At 39.4% G+C, this 20775-nt stretch overlaps 2 protein-coding genes across 8 annotated transcripts in view; one reads left to right on the forward strand and one right to left on the reverse strand.

Annotated features, from left to right (window-relative positions):
• The window catches only part of LOC137373693 (alpha-1-antiproteinase-like), a 269343-nt gene that overhangs the window by 171970 nt on the left and 76598 nt on the right, over positions 1 to 20775 (reverse strand). The gene's annotated exons all lie outside the window — the stretch shown is intronic.
• fancm (FA complementation group M) overlaps positions 1 to 20775 on the forward strand; it is a 155026-nt gene that overhangs the window by 127460 nt on the left and 6791 nt on the right. For 2 of the 7 annotated variants that reach the window (XM_068038866.1, XM_068038862.1), the window contains 6 exons: positions 2903 to 2968; positions 3680 to 3781; positions 6544 to 6697; positions 8468 to 8571; positions 16964 to 17611; positions 18977 to 19334. In XM_068038866.1, the coding sequence (XP_067894967.1) occupies positions 2903 to 2968; positions 3680 to 3781; positions 6544 to 6697; positions 8468 to 8571; positions 16964 to 17611; positions 18977 to 19334 (1432 nt within the window). Of the gene's footprint in view, positions 1 to 2902; positions 2969 to 3679; positions 3782 to 6543; positions 6698 to 8467; positions 8572 to 16963; positions 17612 to 18976; positions 19335 to 20775 lie in introns of those variants that run through there. The other 5 variants (XM_068038863.1, XM_068038865.1, XM_068038869.1 and 2 more) reach the window with 5 other exon arrangements.

Genomic DNA, 20775 nt, shown 5'->3' on the forward strand with positions numbered 1-20775 from the left:
TCAAATGGCATTTTTCTCATGTCAAAACTTGAATAGAATGAATGTAGATTTTCTTTTAACTAACAATGTGCAGGAAAGCACATGCACACTGGGTACTTCAAATTCATAGTTCTGAGCTGCTGACATAGGAACAGGAGTAGGCCATTCTTATCCTTGAGCCTATTCCACCATTCAGTTAGATCATGTACCTCAACTCCATTTACCCACCTTTTTTCCAAATCCCTTCTCCCTGCCTCCCACCCCCGCCAACATCTTTCTCCAGTTTCTCTCCTATTTCCCCTCATGCCCTCTTTGAGCCCATCTTGTCCATGAGACAACGCTAGCCAATATTGTTAATTGTTCTCTCTCTTCAGGTGTTGTTCCTCTCTTCTTTAAATCTGCCGTCATCACCCTTTCTCAAAAAAAAACTCTTGACCTCACTGTCCTTGCAAACTACTGTCCCGTCTCTAACCTCCCTTTCTTGTCTGAAATCCTTGATTGTGGTGTCGCCTTCTAGATCTGTTCCCATCTTTCCCAGAACTCCATGTTTGAATACCTCCAGTCAGGTCTCTGCCCCTGCCACAGTACCAAAACAGCTCTTAGCAAAGTCATAAAGGACGTTTGTGACTGTGTGACTGTGATGAAGGTAAATTTTCCTTCTCCTCCTCCTCCCCCTCCCCCGCCGCCACCGCCATCATCTCATCTGGTTCCATTGTCATCTAATCAGAGCCAGAGAATCACTTGCAATGGCTTCACTTCAGGCTCCCACACTGTTACCTCTAGTGTGCCCCAGGGATCTATCCTTGGCCCACTCCTGTTTCTCATCTCCATGCTGTCCCTCTGTGACATCACCTGAAAGCACAGCATTAATTTTCGCATGTACACGGACGACACCCAGCTCTACCTCCTACCACCCCTCTCAACCTCCATTTGTTGCTAAACTATCAGACTGCTTATTCAAAATCCAGTACTTGATAAGCAGAAATTTCCTCCAATTAAATATTGGAAAGACTAAAGCCATCATTTTTGGTCCCCGCTCCAAACTCTGTTCCCTAGCTATTGACCCCATCCCTCTTCCTGGCGCCAGTCTGTTTGCAATCTTGCTGTCATGTTTGACTCAAAATGAGCTTCCGACTTCATATTTGCCCCATCAATAAGACCGCCTATTTCCATCCCTGAGTTTGCTTCATTGCAGCTTATCTGCTGAAACCCTCCACTCATTCCTTCATTATCTCTATATCTGACTATTCCACTGCACTGCTGGCTGGTCTACCCTCTGTAAACTTGAGGTCATCCAAAACTCTGCTGCCCATGTCTTAACTCGCACAACGTTCCATTCACCCATCATCCCTGTGCTCGCTGATCTACATTGGCTCCCCATCAAGCAATGTCTTGATTTTAAAATTTTCATCCTTGTTTTCAAATCCCTCCATGGTCTCGTCTCTCCCTATCTCTGTAATCTTCTCCAGCCTCACCTCTAATTCTGGCCTCTTAAGCATCCCCGATTTTAATTGCTCCATCATTGGTGACTGCGCCTTCAGTTGCCTAGGCCCTTGGCTCTGGAATACGTTTCTCACATTTCTCCGCCTCTCTACCTCGCATTTCTCCTTTAAGTCACTCGTTAAAATCTACCTCTGACCAAGCTTTTGGTCATCTGATCTAATATCACCTTACGTGGCTCGGTGTCGCATTTTGTTTTATAATACTCCTGTGAAGTGCCTTGGGACCTTTTATTACGTTAAAGGGGCTATATAAATAAAGTTGTTGTTGGTGGCGGTGGCCAAATGGCATCATTTTGCTATATAGTTCCATCATACCCTTACCTAACACAAAATCTAGTGCTTTCAGTCTCAAAATTTCAATTTACCCAACATCCACAGACTTTAGGGGAGAGAGTTCCAGATTTCCACTATTCTTTGTGTGATGCAATGTTTCATGATTTCATTCCTAAGTGGCCTGACTTTAATGTTAGTTTTGTGCCCCTGTGTTCTGGATTCCCCCACCAGGTAAAATAGTTTCTCTGTATCTAAATTACTGAATTCTTTTATTATTTTAAAGACCTTGATTGGATCAACCTTCCAATTCATAGAAATATAGGAACATAGTAAAATAGGAGCAGGAGTAGGCCATTCGGCCCTTCGAGCCTGCACCGCCATTCAATACGATCATGGCTGATCATCCAAACTCCGTACCCTGTTCCTGCTTTCTCCCTGTATCCCTTGATCCCTTTAGCCCTAGGAACTATATCTGTCATGCAACCTGTTCTCATAATTGAATCCTTAAAGCCCTGGCATTATCCTGGTGGATTGGGGCTCTACCCCCTCCAAGGCCAATATATGCTTCCTGTGGTTTGGTGTGTAAAACTGAAAACAGTTCTGTCTGACCAAGTCTCTCTCCAACTGAAACATCATTTCCCCTTGGGTGAGGGGAAGACTCGTTAAATGGTCAAGGTTAAACAGATTTGAATGTGGGCATTTTTATGTTCATTGCATGAAAGGCTAAAGCAGAAATGGGAAGCGCTGACAACTGTGGTGCATGGAGGGACAATCCAAGGGGGTTGCAGTGCATTGCACTGCATTCCTTGGACTGTAGCTAGGGGAAGAACTTCATACAGCTGAAGGGTATTTCCTCACAGAAAGTGGAATGACTCCAGCAATAATAGGTGACGAATAGCAGCAAAATTCTTTCCTTTTTTCTGATGGGCATTGGAATGTGACCAAAGGAAACCAAAAAGATAGCAAAAACAAAACTGAAAACTGGAAAGAGAGGAGGAATGATTTAATTGAATTTGAAGCTGTCCCACACAAAAAGTTGCTAAAATGGAAGAGCACATTCTTGTTTGTGTTGCTTTGTGATGACCAATGTTGTTTCCATGTTCAGTAGTAAATGAGTTCAACTTTGATGCAATTATTCTGTATTGCAGGTGACCGGTACCAGTGATATTGACTCCCCTGTTTTAGCTAATCGGAAATCCAAGAAAACGCTTAATGTATGTGAATAATTTAATTCTAGTCACCTAAAACTATGGAAGAGATTTCATACGGTGCTGGGATTTGGACCTATTATTCATTATTTACAGGATCTGGAAGATAAGGGGTTTAAAGTCAGTTCCGTAGCTATATTTTCCAGTCTTCGCAAATGGGTATTTTGCTTAGATCTTTTTCAGAAGGGTGTGTAAAACATTGAGTCCTGTTCTCAAGACCTTATCCCTTCTGGAAGGTCAGTCTAATGCTTTTGCAAATTAATTTACCTTTCACTTTCAAACCATTGTCATCATTAACCTGAAAGCCAAGAACTGAGATTAAGTAAAATGCATGAATGTATTGAATAAATAATCCTTTGGGCATTGTTGAGAATTTACTTATCATAACTGGCCTTCAAAATATAGGAGAAACTAATACTGTAAGAGTTGATGATTGATTTTTATTATCCTGTAGTACTTTTTCTCTGCATGTAACTGTTTAACAGAAGGTCCTGCATGAAACCATTATGCAATACATTTGTGACCCAAGACCATAGTTTTTGAAACATAGGAAATGCATCTGATGGTTTGCAACTGCATTGCATCTATTAGTAAGATGTTCAATGACTTCCACTGGTTCACAGCTAGGCTCTTGTACCTACTATTGAAGTGTTAGCTAACACTATGGGAGAAGGAAATGGAACTAAACCTTGATTTATGGATGATTTAACTTCTCAGTTAGGCATCATGGACAGTCAAGATGATGATTTTAAAGCAACTTCAACCAAGAGTAATAAAGATGCCAAATTACCTAGAAACTTACATCATTCCTGGGGAAAGGTAGGTGCAGTTCTAGTTACAGATTCAGTTATCGTTTGAAGCAATATTTGAAGTTCTTTTATATATTGTAAGTCAGTGATTTGCTATTAAGATATAGTATTAACACAAGACAAATACCAGTACCCTATATCGTTTTAGATCAGAATTATCAGGTGAGGATTTTGCCAAATAAGTTAAATAAAATTTGCATAGAGAACCCATAATGGTTTTGAGCTTAGCCACCTTTGAATTTGATTTGCTCAATGTTTTTTTTTAAAAAGACTGGCTGCCATGGAAACATGGCAGAAGTCAGCAGTTCTGTTCAAATTACTTTGAAATGGTTGAAGTGGCTGTTTTTCATATAAATGAATTATCTGAATTCTCTGTTGTCATAGAATAATCTCAAAATTTGAGTTTAAGAGCATAGGCTCCTTTTATTGCACAAGTATTTTTCCCCTCCAGCTACACCATACTTCATGATTAAACTTTTCATTATAGTCTGTATTGTAGGTTCTGAGAAAATGACTTCCCTTTGCTGAGTTTTCTACTCCACCCAAACAAAGTAAGGCAGGGTATTAATCTCTTTTAAAATTGACCTATGCATTAGGAACAATATTGAAATGGAAACCATGGTGAAAATGTTATGCTTTTGGAGCTTGTTTTTAATTCTAATCTGATTGCAGCCAGTCCAGTCTCCATGTTTAATTGATAAGATTTTGAAAATTGATTGATCATGATTTCTCATATTTTGGCATTGCAATGCTTAGTAATTGATCTTATTATGTAAAAATGAAATTGGGCAATGGTTGCAGCAACCTCAGTTTTGCAGGGTTGTCTTACTGTGACCAGTATAAAATTGGGCTGCTCAAATTATGACATTAATATTATGGGTGAAGTAAGTTGGAACTAGAAAAACCTGAGGAATGGCTGTCTTTTTACCTGGAACCCAAGTGATCAACTCATGGTGCATCTATTTAAACAACAACTTCTTGTATTTATATAGCACCTTTTAATATAATAAAACACCCCAAGGCACTTAATTCAATTTTCAGTTTCTGTGTCCGTTCCTGACACAGGAACTCAAATGTGGAAAATTTTAGTTATGAACTCATGGCAATGTACCACCATGCCACCCATTCCATTTTCAAAGCTCATTGTACATATTTGCAACAATAAGAAAGAATGGCATTTCTATGACGCTTTTCACATTCTCAGGCTGTCCCAAAGTACTTCATAGCTGTTACAACCAGGTGAGAAAGGGGTCTAGGGGTTCCTTCTCAGCCTTTGGTTTAACTGTAACAAGGTTTAATTTTTAAAACACCGTGTTTTAGCCTCCCCTCAGTGAATCCTTTTTCAACGCTCTCCAATTGTAGTGGCAAAGAAATCAACCAGACAGGTTTTCTTAAACTTACACCTTTCTTGTTTAAATCTATTAACTTTAAAACTCTCTAATTTGGTTAAAACTACTGCGAATATGTGATGCGACCATGCTAGCATGCATATGCGATAAACATGCAGATAGAGACGGAAGAGGAGAAAGAATAAAGGGGAAATGTTTGAAGCAATAGCTCATTTACTGTCTTTTGAGTTTGGTGTAGAGTCTTTGGTTGCAGTTAAATCTTGCCATTTCATTGGGGCCCAGTGCACGCTTTCAAACTTGTTTCGATGTAGGAGTCTTCTCTCTTGAGGTTTAAGTGGTTTCAGTGGACCTGGAAATTCATGAGAGAGAGAGCCAGGGAGAGACCTTTCTTCTCTTTTTGTCTTTAAGTTGTAGTCTGTCAAACTGTTCTGTGAGCACAATTCGAAAACCCTGGGCCAGCAGGTTGGTCATGTGACTTAAGTTTTTTCAACAAACTCTCCTGCATTTTTTGTGGTTTCTCCATCTTAGCAGACACCCTTAGTGGCAGGGATGGAATTCTGGCTTGTTACACATTGTGTCTGGTGATCAAAATCCATTTGGGTTAATTGGATCAGGGAGCAGTTCCATTGTCTCCTCTAGGCACTGTCTCTTAGAATGCAAATGTTTCCAGCCACTGCTGTGATCTTTTTAAATGTCATCTTTTCAGTCCAGCAACAGTTTAAAATTAATATTTCATATGATGAAATTAATACCTCATTCGTGGCAGGTAGGGTCTTCATGACACAGCCTATGAATTGTTTTTGAAGTGCAGGCAAACACAGCAGCTAATCTGTGCACAGCAAAGTGCCACAGAGAGCAAAAATAAATGTCCAGATAGTCTGTTCTTCAACTATTGCCAGGACACCAGGAAAACTCTGCTACATTTTGAATAGTACCACAGGATCATTTACATCTACCTTTTTTAAAATTCATTCGTGGAATGTGGGCATCGTGGCTAGGCCAGCATTTATTGCCCATCCCCAATTGCCCTTGAGAAGGTGGTGGTGAGCTGCCTTCTTGAACCGCTGCAGTCCATGATCAAGCAGGTAGGGCCTCTGTTTAATACCACATCCAAAAGAAGGCACTTCTGACAATGCAATGTTCTCTCAGTACTACTTTGAGACATCAACCTAGATTATGTGCTCAAGCCTTTCAAGTAATGAGATAATATGCTGTTTTTTGTATATTCATATGCATTGGAATAATTTTAGTGTACACTTCACTCCCTGCTAGGTTCAAGTTTAATATTTCAAAATATAAAAGTCTCTATACTGGTATTTTTATAAGGAACACTGCTGCTGTTATAACTTTCCTATTGCAAGGCATGTATCTGGAAGTTTGAGTTGAATATAATAATTGGAAGCTGTCTTGTTTTTTCTTTTAGCGCGTTGCTCGACAGTTTCTTGATGAAGAGGCTGAACTTTCCTCGGAGGGAGCAGAAAATGTGTCCTCTGATGAAGATGATTCTGATAACATCAACGATGATTCTTTGAAAGGCTTCATCAATGATGAATCTCAACTTTCACAAGTTATAAGTGGTAACTTTCTGCAACAATTTAAAATCTGAAATAAAGGCCTCATTAGTTAAAATTTACAGTTCTGTTATTATTTGGAACTTTTTTTCTCCCCAAAAGTAAATTAAAAAGCTGAAGTACTGATGGTGTAGTGACCTGCTCTGGTGATTAGCCGAGTCAGATATACCAGAAAGATTTGATATTTCAGATAGGTTAGCTGATCTCTGCCAGGGTGCTTTGAAGAGTGCTACAATTACTTCAGTGGTTAATGTGTGTATACCAGTTCAGGACATGTCAGATTTAGCATTGATGCTATTATAGTCAAATAACCTGTTGATGTGATGTCGTGGTTTACATGAATAACGGGCACTTAATGCAAGTTACTGGAATGTGCCAAGCATCAATGGAGCCACGCCCTGGCAAATATTCAATGCATTCAAAAGAGGAAGGGAGCAGAGAAAATTGGTATGAATAAAAATAAGTTAGAAGTAAATACCACCTGTCATATTTAACCTCTATTTTTATTTATTGTCCTTTATTTTAATAAAACAGGATGACTAGCCAGTGAATAAACATTTTAGCGGATATGCAGAGAAAATTTGTGCTTTCAGCAAGAATAGAGACTAGAATTTTTCTCTACTAAATGTGTGGAGTAGACACCCAAGAAAAGCAGTTAATGCTGTGTAGATTCTACCTTTTTAAAAAATGGATAAATATTTTTATATAGATTTAATAAAGGGGGTCAAAATTATGACTGGGTTGATGCAGTACATGGGGAGAAACTGTTTCTGCTGGCAGGAGGGTTAGTTAATCAGAGGACACTGATTTAAGATAATGGAGGGGGGGGCTGCTGTGGGAGGAATACAAGACAATTCTTTAATGCAGAGAGCTCCAATGATCTGCAGTGCACTACCTGACAAGGTGGTGGAAGCAGCTTCAACAGTCCCTTTCAAAAAGGAATTGAATATATATCTAAAGGAGACATTTTCAGGGTTTTGGGCAAAGAGCAGGGGATGAATATTGCTTGGATAGAACTTTCAAAGAGCCGGTACAGACATGATGGGCCATATGGCGGTCTCCTGTGCTGTATGTTTTTTATGATTAGGTTTTTTTTGATTCACTTGTAGGATTTGGGATTGAAGACTTTAACAAATTATTAAATATTCAATAGAAATGATGGTTTTAGTATTTGAGACCATGTGTATGCTATCTGTGAAGTGCAACTGTCAACATCAATAATGTGTATTATAAAGTTTGATTATTGTCTGGAATATTGGCAGAGAATGGGAAAATGCCTATTTTTTTTCTCTAATTAATCCAGTGGCAAAGTTGCAGGAATGCGTCTCTGAAATGTTATTTCTGAAAATCTGCTTTTGTTAATGGGTTATTTATTTTTTGGAGAAAAGCATTTACATTTAAATTCCATTGTGGTGTCTCTCCTACTTTATGTTCAACTTTGCATCTTTTGTATCATTATTTGAAACCTAAGTGGATCTAGATTAACATGAGTATTGGCAATTCTGATTCCTGTTAGATGGTCTCCATACTTTGGCAAAACCAGCTAATTTCTCAAATTAGCACTTGGTCACACCATCAAGTTCAACTGGGAGGAACTGATGTTAGATTACAATTTTGGTAGTTTATGTCCTTGTTTTGGCATTCATAACACTTGAGTTTTTATATTTATACAGCTATTTAAAATGTTAAAATTACTTTACATGTTAGTGCTTATCTGAAGGCCTTTACAGCCTTGATATCGCAAAATTGGATGAATTGTTTGTAATTTCCTTCCAGATGGTGATATGCAAGAAATTTACCTTAAGTCTGTTCGTAGCCCAAATATCTACAATAAGAAAAAAATGGTCTTTAGCAAAACTGAAATGACCATCTTTTCACAGGTAAGATCTATTCGTTTATATTTTGTTAAATCACATCTTTTTTTATCTGGTTAGAGAGAAAATTGCTGTTGGTTTGAGAACTTTAAATTGTGAAGATTTACTGTTGCTTTGTGGTCATAGTTCTGTATTGGAAGCATTAGTTCTCATTTCATTTTCTTCCACAAAGTCTCTGGAGTACTCATGCTAATGGTCAGGTAGATGGTGTGTTTTTGCAAATCTGTGTAACTATGTTTTGGGAAATGTACAGTATCAGTACAGGTTGCTTCAGTCGATGCTTTTCCCAGTCATGCTGTTTTGCTGTGAGAAAATGATAATCAGTAACTTGGCTGGCTTTGGGAGCTTTGTGTGGAATATTGCAGAAATAAAATTGCATTCTTCCTCTGTGGTGTCAGTACGCTTTAGTTGAGCGCACTCTCCATGGGAGAGAGAAAATTTTATAGATGAGGTATTAAAGAAGATCACACTGGAAGTCTGAGTAGGAGAGGAGACCCTGAGCAGGAGTCACTTTGTTTGAAAGGGGTCAAAAGTTAGGGTTGAATAGTGGGGTGGTAGCAAGACATCCCTTTGTTCTCTAATAGTTTCCTCTGGAAAGAGATGATGTCGAAATTTTAGAGTTGTTCGGCGGAGAGTTTCATCTGTTGACTTTTTTTTATTAAAATAAAACCACCCAGTTTGTATTTTCAAATATGTACCATGCTCTGAGGCAATCCAGCAGCCAGTCTGAAATGAGGGGAAAGAGAAAGAGTAGAAGACAAGCTGCGTTATTACTTTGTTCAATTACTCAGTTTACAGATAGAATTCTGTGCAAACTGGACCAGAAAAATAAGTGGTATATTGCTTTTGGGGTGTACAGGTCAAGGATGTGACGAGGCTCCGAATGCTAGAGGGAGCAGTGAAGAACCAATTTTTCTTGTCCATGTTAGAAAGTAACATAGGTAGAAATAGACCAGAGATCTTTCATGTTAAATTTACGGCATTAGGAAGGAAGCTTACTGAAAGGACCTCCAGTGTAGTATTTTCTGGAATACTATCCATGCCACATGCTTGTGAAGAGAGACTGAGGATAGTTGGGCAAACCAGTGTGTGGCTTTGGTGTAGAGAGTCAAGATTTTGGCTCCTCAAACAGTGGGCGCCTTTTTCAGTAGGGATAGCCTGCACACACTCCTCTGAAACAAAAGTGTGGGGGATGGGGGCAAAGGTGCTGGCAGACAGAATAGATAGAATTGGGGGTGGAGGGGGGGTAGGTGTTTAAACTAGATGCTGGAATAGTTACGGTAGGAGTGAGAGAGCGCCTGTATTGATTGGAGCAAACTGTAAGGTTTTCCAGTACAAATATAGTTTAAAGTTTAAGTCTAAATTCCAATGCTGGGAGAAAAACAAAGTAAATGGGAAAGGTTTTTTTAAAAATAAAGCTGTGCTTGCATTATTGCAAGAAGTCCAACAAATATGTGACCTGGAAGGTCTTGTATGGGGCAGGGGGTCATGAATTGGATATCATTAACATCACACAGACATGATAAAATAATTCAAATCAATGTAATACAGTCTCTTCCATCCTTCCAGTTATGTATCAGGAGAAAAAGAGGTGGTGTAGCAGTAGATATAAACTCCAGTATTGAGGCACAGGTGATAGAGAATATAAAACTGGAAAGGGCAGACACAATCATTTTGGATAGAATAGGTGGTAACAGAGGTAAGTTATTGCTGGGGGTGTTCTGTAGACCTCCTGATCAAGGTGGAATAAACCTGTGGAATAAAATAAGGAAGGTGATTACTAAGGGATGAATTATAATAGCTGGAGATTTTAACTTACCAGAAATTGTGACAATGTCTCTACTATTAAGACAGGGAAACAATTTCTAGTTATTGGAAGCCTGTTTTTCTTTCAGAATGTGACAAAGAAGCTTGTTGGGAGTAAGGCAGTAGTCTGTTTGGATTTCAGTAATACCATTGTTATGGTTCCTCTGGAATAGCTGCTGCAGAAAATGAAAGTGGGAATCGGTGAAAATATTTTAAACTGGATCTGGAATTCGTTGATCGATAGAACCCAGTGGGTGGTAGTATAGTGACTGTCATCATCCTGGTAGAATATTACCAGAGGGGTCCCAGCAGGAGTCTGTGTTGGGATCTGTTAATATCTTCATAAGTGTTCTGGAGCTAGGAGTTATAAGTACAGTGGCAAAATTTGCAGATAATAAAAAAAACTGAAGATGGTAGACTGTAAAGCTGAACATGATCTGCAGAAAGATTTAAATATACTTGGGAATTGGGATAGCTTAGCAGAATAAATTCAATATAGAGAAATGCAAAGTGCTTCAAGGGGTTAAAACATCCAGGAAAGGACTATTAGTTAAATGGAAAGAAAATAACATGCGTGGAAAATGAAAGAGATGTGGGGGTCCTGATTTGACAAATCGTAGCTATTGAAACAATGCTTGGTGATGATGAGTAAAGCAAATCCGATGTTGGGATGTATTAAAACTCAATATTGAGCCAAAATAGTGAGGTAATCCTGTCACTTTTTTTGGTGTGATCACACTTGGCATACTGCGTAGTCCTGGTCACCATAATACCAAAAGAATATTGCAGGTATTAAAAAGATACAGAAGAGAGTAATGAGAATGACTGAGGGGATGGAGAGATTGGATTATGAGGAGTAATGAAATACATTTGGATGCTCTGACTGAAAAAGAGAAGGATGAGAGGTAATACGATTGCTGATTTTAGGATGCCAAAGGAACGAGATAATGTAAACCATGGCAAGCTGTTTCACCTTGTCCAGAACAGTAGAACCAGAGGACATGGCCTCCCCTTAAATGGGATAAATTCAGAACTAATCTGCAGAAATATTATTTGTGAGCAAGTGCTAAATCTATGGAACAGGCTCCCTACGGAGACAATGGAAAGTGAATAGTATTGATTCAAATGCAAATTAAATGGATTTTCTTTCAGAAAATCATGTTTTGGGAAACAGTGTGAGAGTAATTTGAGACACCACCTATGGTAAGTGCAGTTCGTTTGGGAGTAACCAATGACTTTGGACTTAAGAGTTGCTAAAGCTTTTCACTACTGGGGCATTTCCTTGCCTCAGAGGTATTAGTATTAATTGAAGGTTGGCAGTAGGCAAACTAGATGGACATTTGGTCTTTTTATCCAGAAATTCCTATGTTCCTAAGCTCACAAGCTTAATTCATCAGTTCTAATGAAGGGTATATCCAAATCACAGAATTGTTACAGTGCCGAAGGAGGCCATTCAGCCCATCATATCTGCACTGGCTGTCCAAAAGAGCAATTCGCTCAGTTCCATTCCCCCCACCTTCTCCCCGTAACCCTGCACATTCTTCCTTTTCATATAACAGTCTAATTCCCTTTTGAATGCTTCAATTGAACCTGCCTCCACTACACACTCTCAGGCAGTGCATTCCAGACCTTAAACACTCGTGTGAAAAAGCTTTTCCTCGTGTCACTTTTGCTTCTCTTACCAAATGCTTTAAATCTGTGCTCTCTGGTTCTCGATCCTTTCACAAGTGGGAATATTTTCTATCTACTCTATGCAGACCCCTCATGATTTTGAATACCTCTATCAAATCATCTCTCAGCCTTCTCTTCTCCAAGGAAAACAGTCCTAACTTCTCCAATCTATCTTCACAACTGAAGTTGGGCGGCACAGTGGTGCAGTGGTTAGCACCGCAGCCTCACAGCTCCAGGGACCCGGGTTCGATTCTGGGTACTGCCTGTGCGGAGTTTGCAAGTTCTCCCTGTGTTTGCGTGGGTTTTCGCCGGGTGCTCCGGTTTCCTCCCACATCCAAAGACTTGCAGGTGATAGGTAAATTGGCCGTTGTAAATTGCCCCTAGTGTAGGGAGGTGATAGGGAATATGGGATCACTGTAGGATTAGTATAAATGGCTGGTTGTTGGTCGGCACAGACTCTGTGGGCCGAAGGGCCTGTTTCAGTGCTGTATCTCTAAATAAATAAAATAAAAATAAAAAAAAAGTTCTTCATCCCTGGAACCATTCTCCGTGAACCTTTTCTGTACTTTCTCCAATGCCCTCATGTCTTTCCTAAACTGCAGCGCCTAGAACTGGACGCAGTACTCCAGCTGAGGCTGAACTAGTGTGTTATACTAATTTAACATAACTTTCTTGCTCTTGTACTCTATTCCCTTATTAATAAAGCCTAGAATACTGTATGGTTTATTAACTGCTGTCTCTCAACCTGTCCTGCCACATTCAATGACTTGTGCATATAAACACCCAGGTCCTCTGCTCCTCCACCTCCTTTAGAATTGTACCCTTTAGTTTATATTGTCTCTCCATGTTCTTCCTACCAAAATGAATCATTTCACACTTCTCTGCATTGAACTTCATCTGCCACCTGTCTGCCCATTCCACCAACTTGGCTTTGTCCTTTTGGAACTCTACACTATCCTCCTCAAAGTTCACAATGCTTACAAGTTTTGTATTATCAGCAATCTTTGAAATTGTGCCTGTACACCAAGGTTTAGGTCATTAATATACATCAGGAAATGCAAGGGTCCCAACACTGACCCCTACGAAACTCCACTACAAACCTTCCTCCAGCCTGAAAAACATCCGTTAACCACTATTCTTTGTTTCCTGCCACTCAGCTAATTCTGTATCCATGTTACTACCGTCCCTTTTATTCCATGAGCTGTAACCTTGCTCAGAAGTCTGTTGTGGCATTGTATCAAAATCCTTTTGAAAGTCTATGTATACCACATCAACAGTATTGCCCTCATCAACCCCATCTGTTATCTCCTCAAAAAATAGTTAAACATGGTTTTCCCTTAAGAAATCCATGCTGGCTATCTTTAATTAACCCGTATTTGTCCATGTGACTATTAATTTTGTCCTGAATTATTCTTTCTTGAGGTTTCCCCACCACCGAAGTTAAACTGACTGGCCTGTAGTTGCTGGGCTTACTTAACACCTTTTTTGAACTGGTTGTAACATTTGCAGTTGTATAGTCTTCTGCCATCACCCCGAATCTAAGGAAGACTAAATAATTATGGCCAGTGCCTCCGCGATTTCCATCCTCACTTCCCTCTTGTATCCTTGGCTGCATCTCATCTGGTCCTGGTGCTTTATTCACTTTACAGACAGCCTATCTAATACTTTATCCATTTTAAACCCTTCTATTGTCTGAATTAACCTCCTCTTTCACGATTTCCTGGGTTGCTGCATCTTGCTTGGTAAAGACAGATGCAAAGTATTTAATACCTCAGCTATGCCCTCTTCCTCCATGCGTAAATCCCCTTTATAGTCCCTAATCGGCCCAACTCCAACTCTTGCCACCCTTTTTCTATTTATATGTCTATAGAAAACTGAGATTCCCTTTAATGTTAGTTGCCAGTCGCTTTTCATGCTCTCTCTTTGCTTCTCTTATTTGCTTTTCCACTTTTCCTCTGGACCCTCCATATTCAGCCTGGTTCTCAGAAGTATTTTCTACCTGGCATCTGTCATAAGCACACTTTTTCTTCTTTACCTTAATCTCTACCTCTTTCGTCATCCAGGGAGCTCTGGATTTGTTTGCTCTATCTTTCCCCTTCGAGGGAACGTACCTTGACTGTGCCCGAACTATCTCTTCTTTGAAGGTAGCCCATTGTTCAGCTACTGTTTTTCCTGCCAGCCTTTTGACTCCAATTTATTCACTCCTGCTCCATTCTTACCTCATTGAAGTTGGTTTCTCCAGTTAATTATTCTTACTCTGAATTGTTCTTTATCCTTTTTCATAGTCAGCCTAAACTGTATGATACAATGATCACTGACCCTTAATGATCTACTGACACTTGATCCACTTGGCCCAACTCATTCCCAAGAACCAGGTCTAGCAGTGCCTCCTTCTTGGACTGGAAACATACTGCTGTGGAAAATTTTCCTGAATGCACTCCAGGAACTCTTGGCTCTCACTGCCTTTTACACTACTACTATCCCAGTCTATGCTTGGATAATTAAAGTCTCCCATTATAACTACCCTATAATTTTTGCACCTCTCTGTAATTCCCTTGCAAATTTGTTCCTTGTTACAACCAAGGCGGGAGGAGTGCACGGTTAATTCAGTCCCAGTTCTCCATTTGGTCATAGCATATCATTAAATTTTCCCATTTGCTGAAGAGCAGCCAATTAGATACTCTATTTGTCCCCAGAATAAAGTACGACAACCAAGTTTCTTTAATGAACAACAAAATTAACTGTTTATTATCACACTAAGACTTAACCAATAATGAAGTAAATCTGTATTTGAAAAGATTTTAAAACCCCTTATTCTCCCTAGCCCTTATGCTTGCACACACACACAAATGGATAAACGGGGGGAAAATGGATTTCTGTTTACAACTGTTTCATCGGAATAGAAGGAATAATAAAATAATTTGGTTTGTCACGTTCTGGTAGGAAGTTCTTTGGTTTGGTGAGGTGTCCCAGAGTCGAATAGTTGGATGCCATTCGAAGTCTTTCCAGGTGAGGTTGATGAACACTCTGTGATGGATAGGCGTTCATGGCAATTCAACTGCAGCAGGCTTCACATAAGGTCTTCCATCAGGGATGTAACAATAGTTCGTCGTAGGACTTACAACAGCTGGATAGCAGTAGAGGATTTCTTAAAACACAGGAGGCAACAAGAACCACACTTGATGCATGGATTGTTCAGAGACAGGAGGCAATAGGAATCTACCACTTTTTAAATATGGGGCTTTTTTCTCAAGAGTTGCAGGATTCCTTTACAGAGAGAGGTAACAATTTTTTTTCCTGGGTCTTCCTCTCTGATCTTCAGGCATGTCGTAACCAAATTTTAAATGCCTGTTCTTAACTGTTATCCAAGCATAGACTGGTTTTGTAAAATGTCCAAAGTGAATCCAAAATCTCCCTAAACAGGTCACATGTCCAGACATGGAGTCTCTCTTGTCATTCAAAGAGTAGCTCTCTGGAGGTCAAACCCCTTGCTGGTTTCCTTAAAATGACAGGCTTTCCCATCTTTGTTTACAAATTCAGATTTTTGCAGGTGTCTTGATGTCCACTGAAAAATGCTTTATCAGTTTTTAAAAACACAGAATTCTAAGTTTTTTATACAAAACAAAGCCTTGTGACATCCTGCATGTCCTTCCCACTAGTTGGTGGCCGATAGACAACACTGAGCAATATAACTGCATCTTTTTTGTTCCTCAGCTCCAGAAATCTAATGCCCTCTCTCCTGCACCAGTTCTCCCGCCATGTGTTCAATTGCTCAAATCTCCTATTCCTATGTTCACTCTCACATGGGACTGGGAGTAATCCTGAGATTACTGCTTTTGATGTCTTGCTTTTTAATCTCCTTCCTATCTCCCTAAAATCTGCTTTCAGGATCTCATCCCCCTTCCTACCTATGTCATTGTTATCAACGTAGACCACAACCTCTGGCTGTTCACCCTCCCCCAGAAGAATGTCCTGTAGCTGCTCTGTGACATCTTTGACCCTGGCACCAGGGAGGCAACATGCCTTCCTGGAGTCACATCTATGGCCACAGAAAAGCTGTTCCACTCTTCTTCCTCCCCTCCTGTGCAGCTGAGCCACCTGTGGTGCCACAAACTTGGCTCTGACTGCACTCCTCTCAGGAAACCTTGCCCTGACCAGTATCCAAAATGGAAAACCAGTTAGCAAGCAAGATCATCTCAGGGGACTCTTGCACTACCTGCCTGGTTCTCTCAGACTACCTGGCGTTCACCCATTTCTTATCTGCCTGCATGTTCCTAATCTGCGGTGTGACCACCTCCCTGAACGTGCTATCCATATAGTTCTGTGCCTCGCAGCTGCACCACAGTGAATCTAGCCGCTGCTCGAGTTCCGAAACCCAGAGCTCCAGCTTGTGCAGCTGGTGACGCTTCCTGCAGATGTGTTTGTCTAGGACACATGGTGCGTCCATGACATGCCACAGGCTGTACATTCAACTTGGCTGAGCTGCTCTGCCATCCCATATGCTTTTGCAGGCCGTTTATTATAAATAGAATAGCTTACCAGTTACTCACCAGCCAGCTCCTTCCACTGCACCAAAGTAAGAACTAAATGCTGGAGGAGTTGAAAAATAAACTAGAAGAAAGGAGCCTCCTGCCCCCCCCCCCCCCCTTTCACTGAACTCCCCACTCTGCTTACAGTCTGCACTCCGTTTGTAAGCTGCACCCAGACCTCTGTATTTATACTACCTTTTCTCTTTTAAAAAAATTATAATCAATCTGTGGCTTGCATTTGCTTTTTTTTTGTTTTATTAGTGTTGATCAGTTGTTACTAACAGTGGAATGTTAAACTCTAAGCCAACACTGTTTAGTTTTATAAGTTTTACTAAATGAAAGTTTTATCTCTCTGGTGGTCTTTGGTAATGTTGAGCTTTTCTTGCTAATAGATTCCCGAACAGGATGAGACCTATATGGAAGACAGCTTTTGTGTTCAGGAAGAAGGCGAAGGAGATAATCAAACCGAATTAAGTGATGATGAGATTGTTAACTTTGATCTCTTTAATGATACTCCCATTGGAAAAAACAAAGAGTATCTGACTCGGAGCAGAGCAAGAACAAAAATCGTAGAAATGAAGAATGCTAAAGATGCCTTGATCAAAAAGAAGAAAGGCAGCCGGATCATTGTGTTGGATGATTCCAGTGAAGAAGAACAAGACGTGAACCATCAATTGCCAAGAAAAGATCTGGTTCAAAGCAAGAGTAAACAGACTATAGAAAAGCAAAAAATAATTTTATGTTCTCCAAACCCAACCATAAGAGGTGACTCTGTCAAGAAACCTTTTTCAAAAATTGCATTGCAACAACCAGCATATGTTGAAAAGGGTAAACCTTCAGATCCTTGCTCACTGGACAGAAGCTGTGAGATGCGGTTGAATCTCCAGGCTTCAGTCTCTGAAACCCTGGACTTTCAAATAGAGCAAAAACACTCAAGAAGGTATACTTCAACTCTTGCCCCAGAAATTACATACAACTCAATGCAAGTCAAGACGCAAATTAAATCCCAAATGGGAAATCTTCACTGTATTAACTCTGTTGTAAGTATTAATTCATCAAATGTATTGTATTCTGCTGCCTGATGTACATACATTATAAATCATCTGTGTTAGTTAGTAATATAAATCCCAATGTCACATCTGGTCTAAAATTTCTTGTATAGATGCAGGACCTAATTATTTCCCTGCATCTCTAATGTTAGAAAGAGAATAAGCCAAACATTAAAAGGGTAAGAAATATCTTTTTCTACATTTTCTAAAGAATTGGATGCTGTAATGGGTTACAAGCTTTTAATGCCTCATGGGATTGAAATGACGTTGATTTACAAAGTGAATCCTGACAACGCATCCGGCGCCCGCGTCATCAGAGTGCTCCCAGCTGCACACGTGCGCAGAACTAATTTGCACGTGTACACTCATGGTTCCGTTGTCAGCAAATGCAGGATTTAAACCCTTTGTGCTTTCTTGCAGTTTAGCATCTTGTAATAAATGTGGGTTTAGGTTTTGTTATCCTACATATCATTGTTTAATTGCATGTGCTAGTCTTATTCATAGTAAAAAAAAAACTGATATTTTAGTTGTATAGAAATTTTAACAAAAAAGCTACATGGAGGTACAATATAGAATTACTATTGCTATTTAAAAGAAAAAAACGAATCATTTGGTTAGACATTTTTGTGATCCTTTACCCTCAGATTTTTTTCAACAGAAGATTTTTTAGTTGGGTAAAGACTAAATGCTGTGATGAACATTTTTGCAGTCTGCTTTACTAGTTTCTGAGCTGTAAACCATTTTGATCAAAAGTACATGAAATTGATTGTGATATTAAGTAAATGCCATCACATTAGAATTGTGCTAAATGATGCGGTATGCTAGCATTTTGTTCCGTATCACTCTATGCATGTATTTTTTCCAATATTTATGATTATACTTTATTCCAAAATGGAACATTACAGCATGTGCCATTATATTTTAAAGCTATGACTAAATTTAGTTAAAAAGAAAATCTTTCTGATTTTGTTAAAGGAGCTCAGATTATGCATTCCTGCACCCTAGTTTGAAGTACTTACTGCTGTCTAGGAAATGGACCCTACTTTGTTCCTCATTTCATGTCACTGCCTGTTTCAATGAGACTAACTGGAACTGGTTTTCCAAACACAAAACAAATATAGCAAACCAATTATGAATACTCTGGGGATGGATTCAAATTTTAAATCTTGTACAGTAATCCATTTGTGGATTTATCACACATAGCATAGTTTTCAAAGTTGAGGTCTTTAATTTACTGCATTAATCACTTCAGATAAAAGAACATATGTGTGCTTTTAGATTTTAAGTGGCCCAGTGATTCATAATTATGTTGGTAATAGTAATACTGTAATAAAATAGACACGTTTCCTATTACAGACAGAAATTTCCACATTTTCAAGACCAAGTGAAACTCTGTGCAAAGACAGTCTGATCGGCATCCATCACCCCGTATCTCATGGAACAGTTCCGCTGAAGGTGCTTGTGGACAGTCGAGAAATCTCCTCTGGGCCAAACCTGGTCTCTTCTCTACGCATTAAGCATAGCATTAAGGCTGAGATTTGTTGTCTCAATGGATGTGATTATATAGTGAGCAACCGGATGGCTGTAGAAAGAAAATCCTTATCTGAGTTTGCAAACAGTGTAAACCGCAGTAAGCTTATAGATCGTATTCAGCACATTCAGGCCATGTTTGAACGTGTGTGTATCATTGTAGAGAAAGACGGAGTGAAACCAGGTGAGTGGCTTGTTTGTTTCTGATTCTCATGCCATTTCATGGAATCGTTATGCTTCCTTTTTCATGTAACTTTCTTCAACCAAGACTTGTAAATGGCCTTTGTCAGACAGAATGATGGAAACGTCACAAGAATTTCCTATTTAGACGTACATATTTAAGACATCAATGTAATATGTTTGCCATTACATCTTATTTCAATGGGCACACAATACAAAATGTCAGATTAGAACTTGTTTGAGAAAGGTGCACATCTCTTGGGGACCCTTTTCATAAAGCTGTTCTTCAGAATCATAGAGAGTGATAGTTAAAGTGTCACTCATTAGATGGAAAACAGTGAATAAAATATCAAAGCCTGTAGTATATGTTACGACTGAGGTGGGGAGGAGTGCACTCTTTATTCTAGTTTCACTTCCCCACGGGTCACAACATATATTTAAATTTTTTCCCACTTACCGATAATACTTTTATCCCAGAATAGAACACATCAACCAGATTTCTTTAATAAACAACAAAATTAGCAGTTTATTATAAAACGAGTCTTAACCATTAATGAAGTAAAGCATAAATGCACAGATTGAAATATTAAAGTTCCCTTTTTACCTTAGTCCCTTACACGCACACTCTCTCTCTCACACACATACAGGTTAACCAGAAAAATAAAGGGATTTTGTTTTTAGAGCTCTATTACAGATTTAAAAAACACTTGGGCTGAATACTTGCTCATTCTTGAAGAAAACAGCAGGAGATATGTTATGTTCCAAAACTGGCATACAGTCTGGCCTCTGAGTACATGTAGATGGGTCACTGGGATCTTTTAGAACAGTTCTTTTCAGGCAGCATTGAGAATTAATTTAGCAGGCTTTTCTTCAGACAGGAAATGAGATGCATTGACACAGTGGGCTTCTCAGGGTCTTTTAGAGAGGTGCTGGAAAGCTGAGCTGGGTTATGGTCTTTTCTCCTTCCTTGAGAATTCTCTCCTCTCCTTGGAAGTTCTCTCCCTTTTTATACAATTCAACACCAATTCAAAAGCAAAACAGACAACAGGAGGTCAACCTTTGACCTCCGTCAATCTTGACCTGTCACTTCTTTGTAAACAACTTCTCCAGGTGTCCAAAGTTTTCTGTTTATTGAGCTGGAAGTTAGGTGGTTTCCCGGAAAGGCTTGTTTTCCTCACAAGGTCTCTGTGAACCTATTTAAAAAAAAAACATTTCCAGGGACTGTTTTTCAAGGTCAAGTGGCCTTTGCATGACCCCCCTTTGAAAACCCCAAAATTTAACATTTCTTCAATCTTTCAAAAATGAATCCTCAAAAATATGTTTAACAAAACACAAAGGCACTTTTGTAACACATAGGAGATCAAACTGTTTTACCTGCTGAGATTTCTACATCATTCCCTGGGCTTTTGCCAGTAGGAGGTACACAACCGCCAACCAAAGTGACT

This window comes from Heterodontus francisci, chromosome 9 (assembly GCF_036365525.1).
Source record: "Heterodontus francisci isolate sHetFra1 chromosome 9, sHetFra1.hap1, whole genome shotgun sequence".
In the NCBI taxonomy this organism is placed as follows: Eukaryota; Metazoa; Chordata; class Chondrichthyes; order Heterodontiformes; family Heterodontidae; genus Heterodontus; species Heterodontus francisci.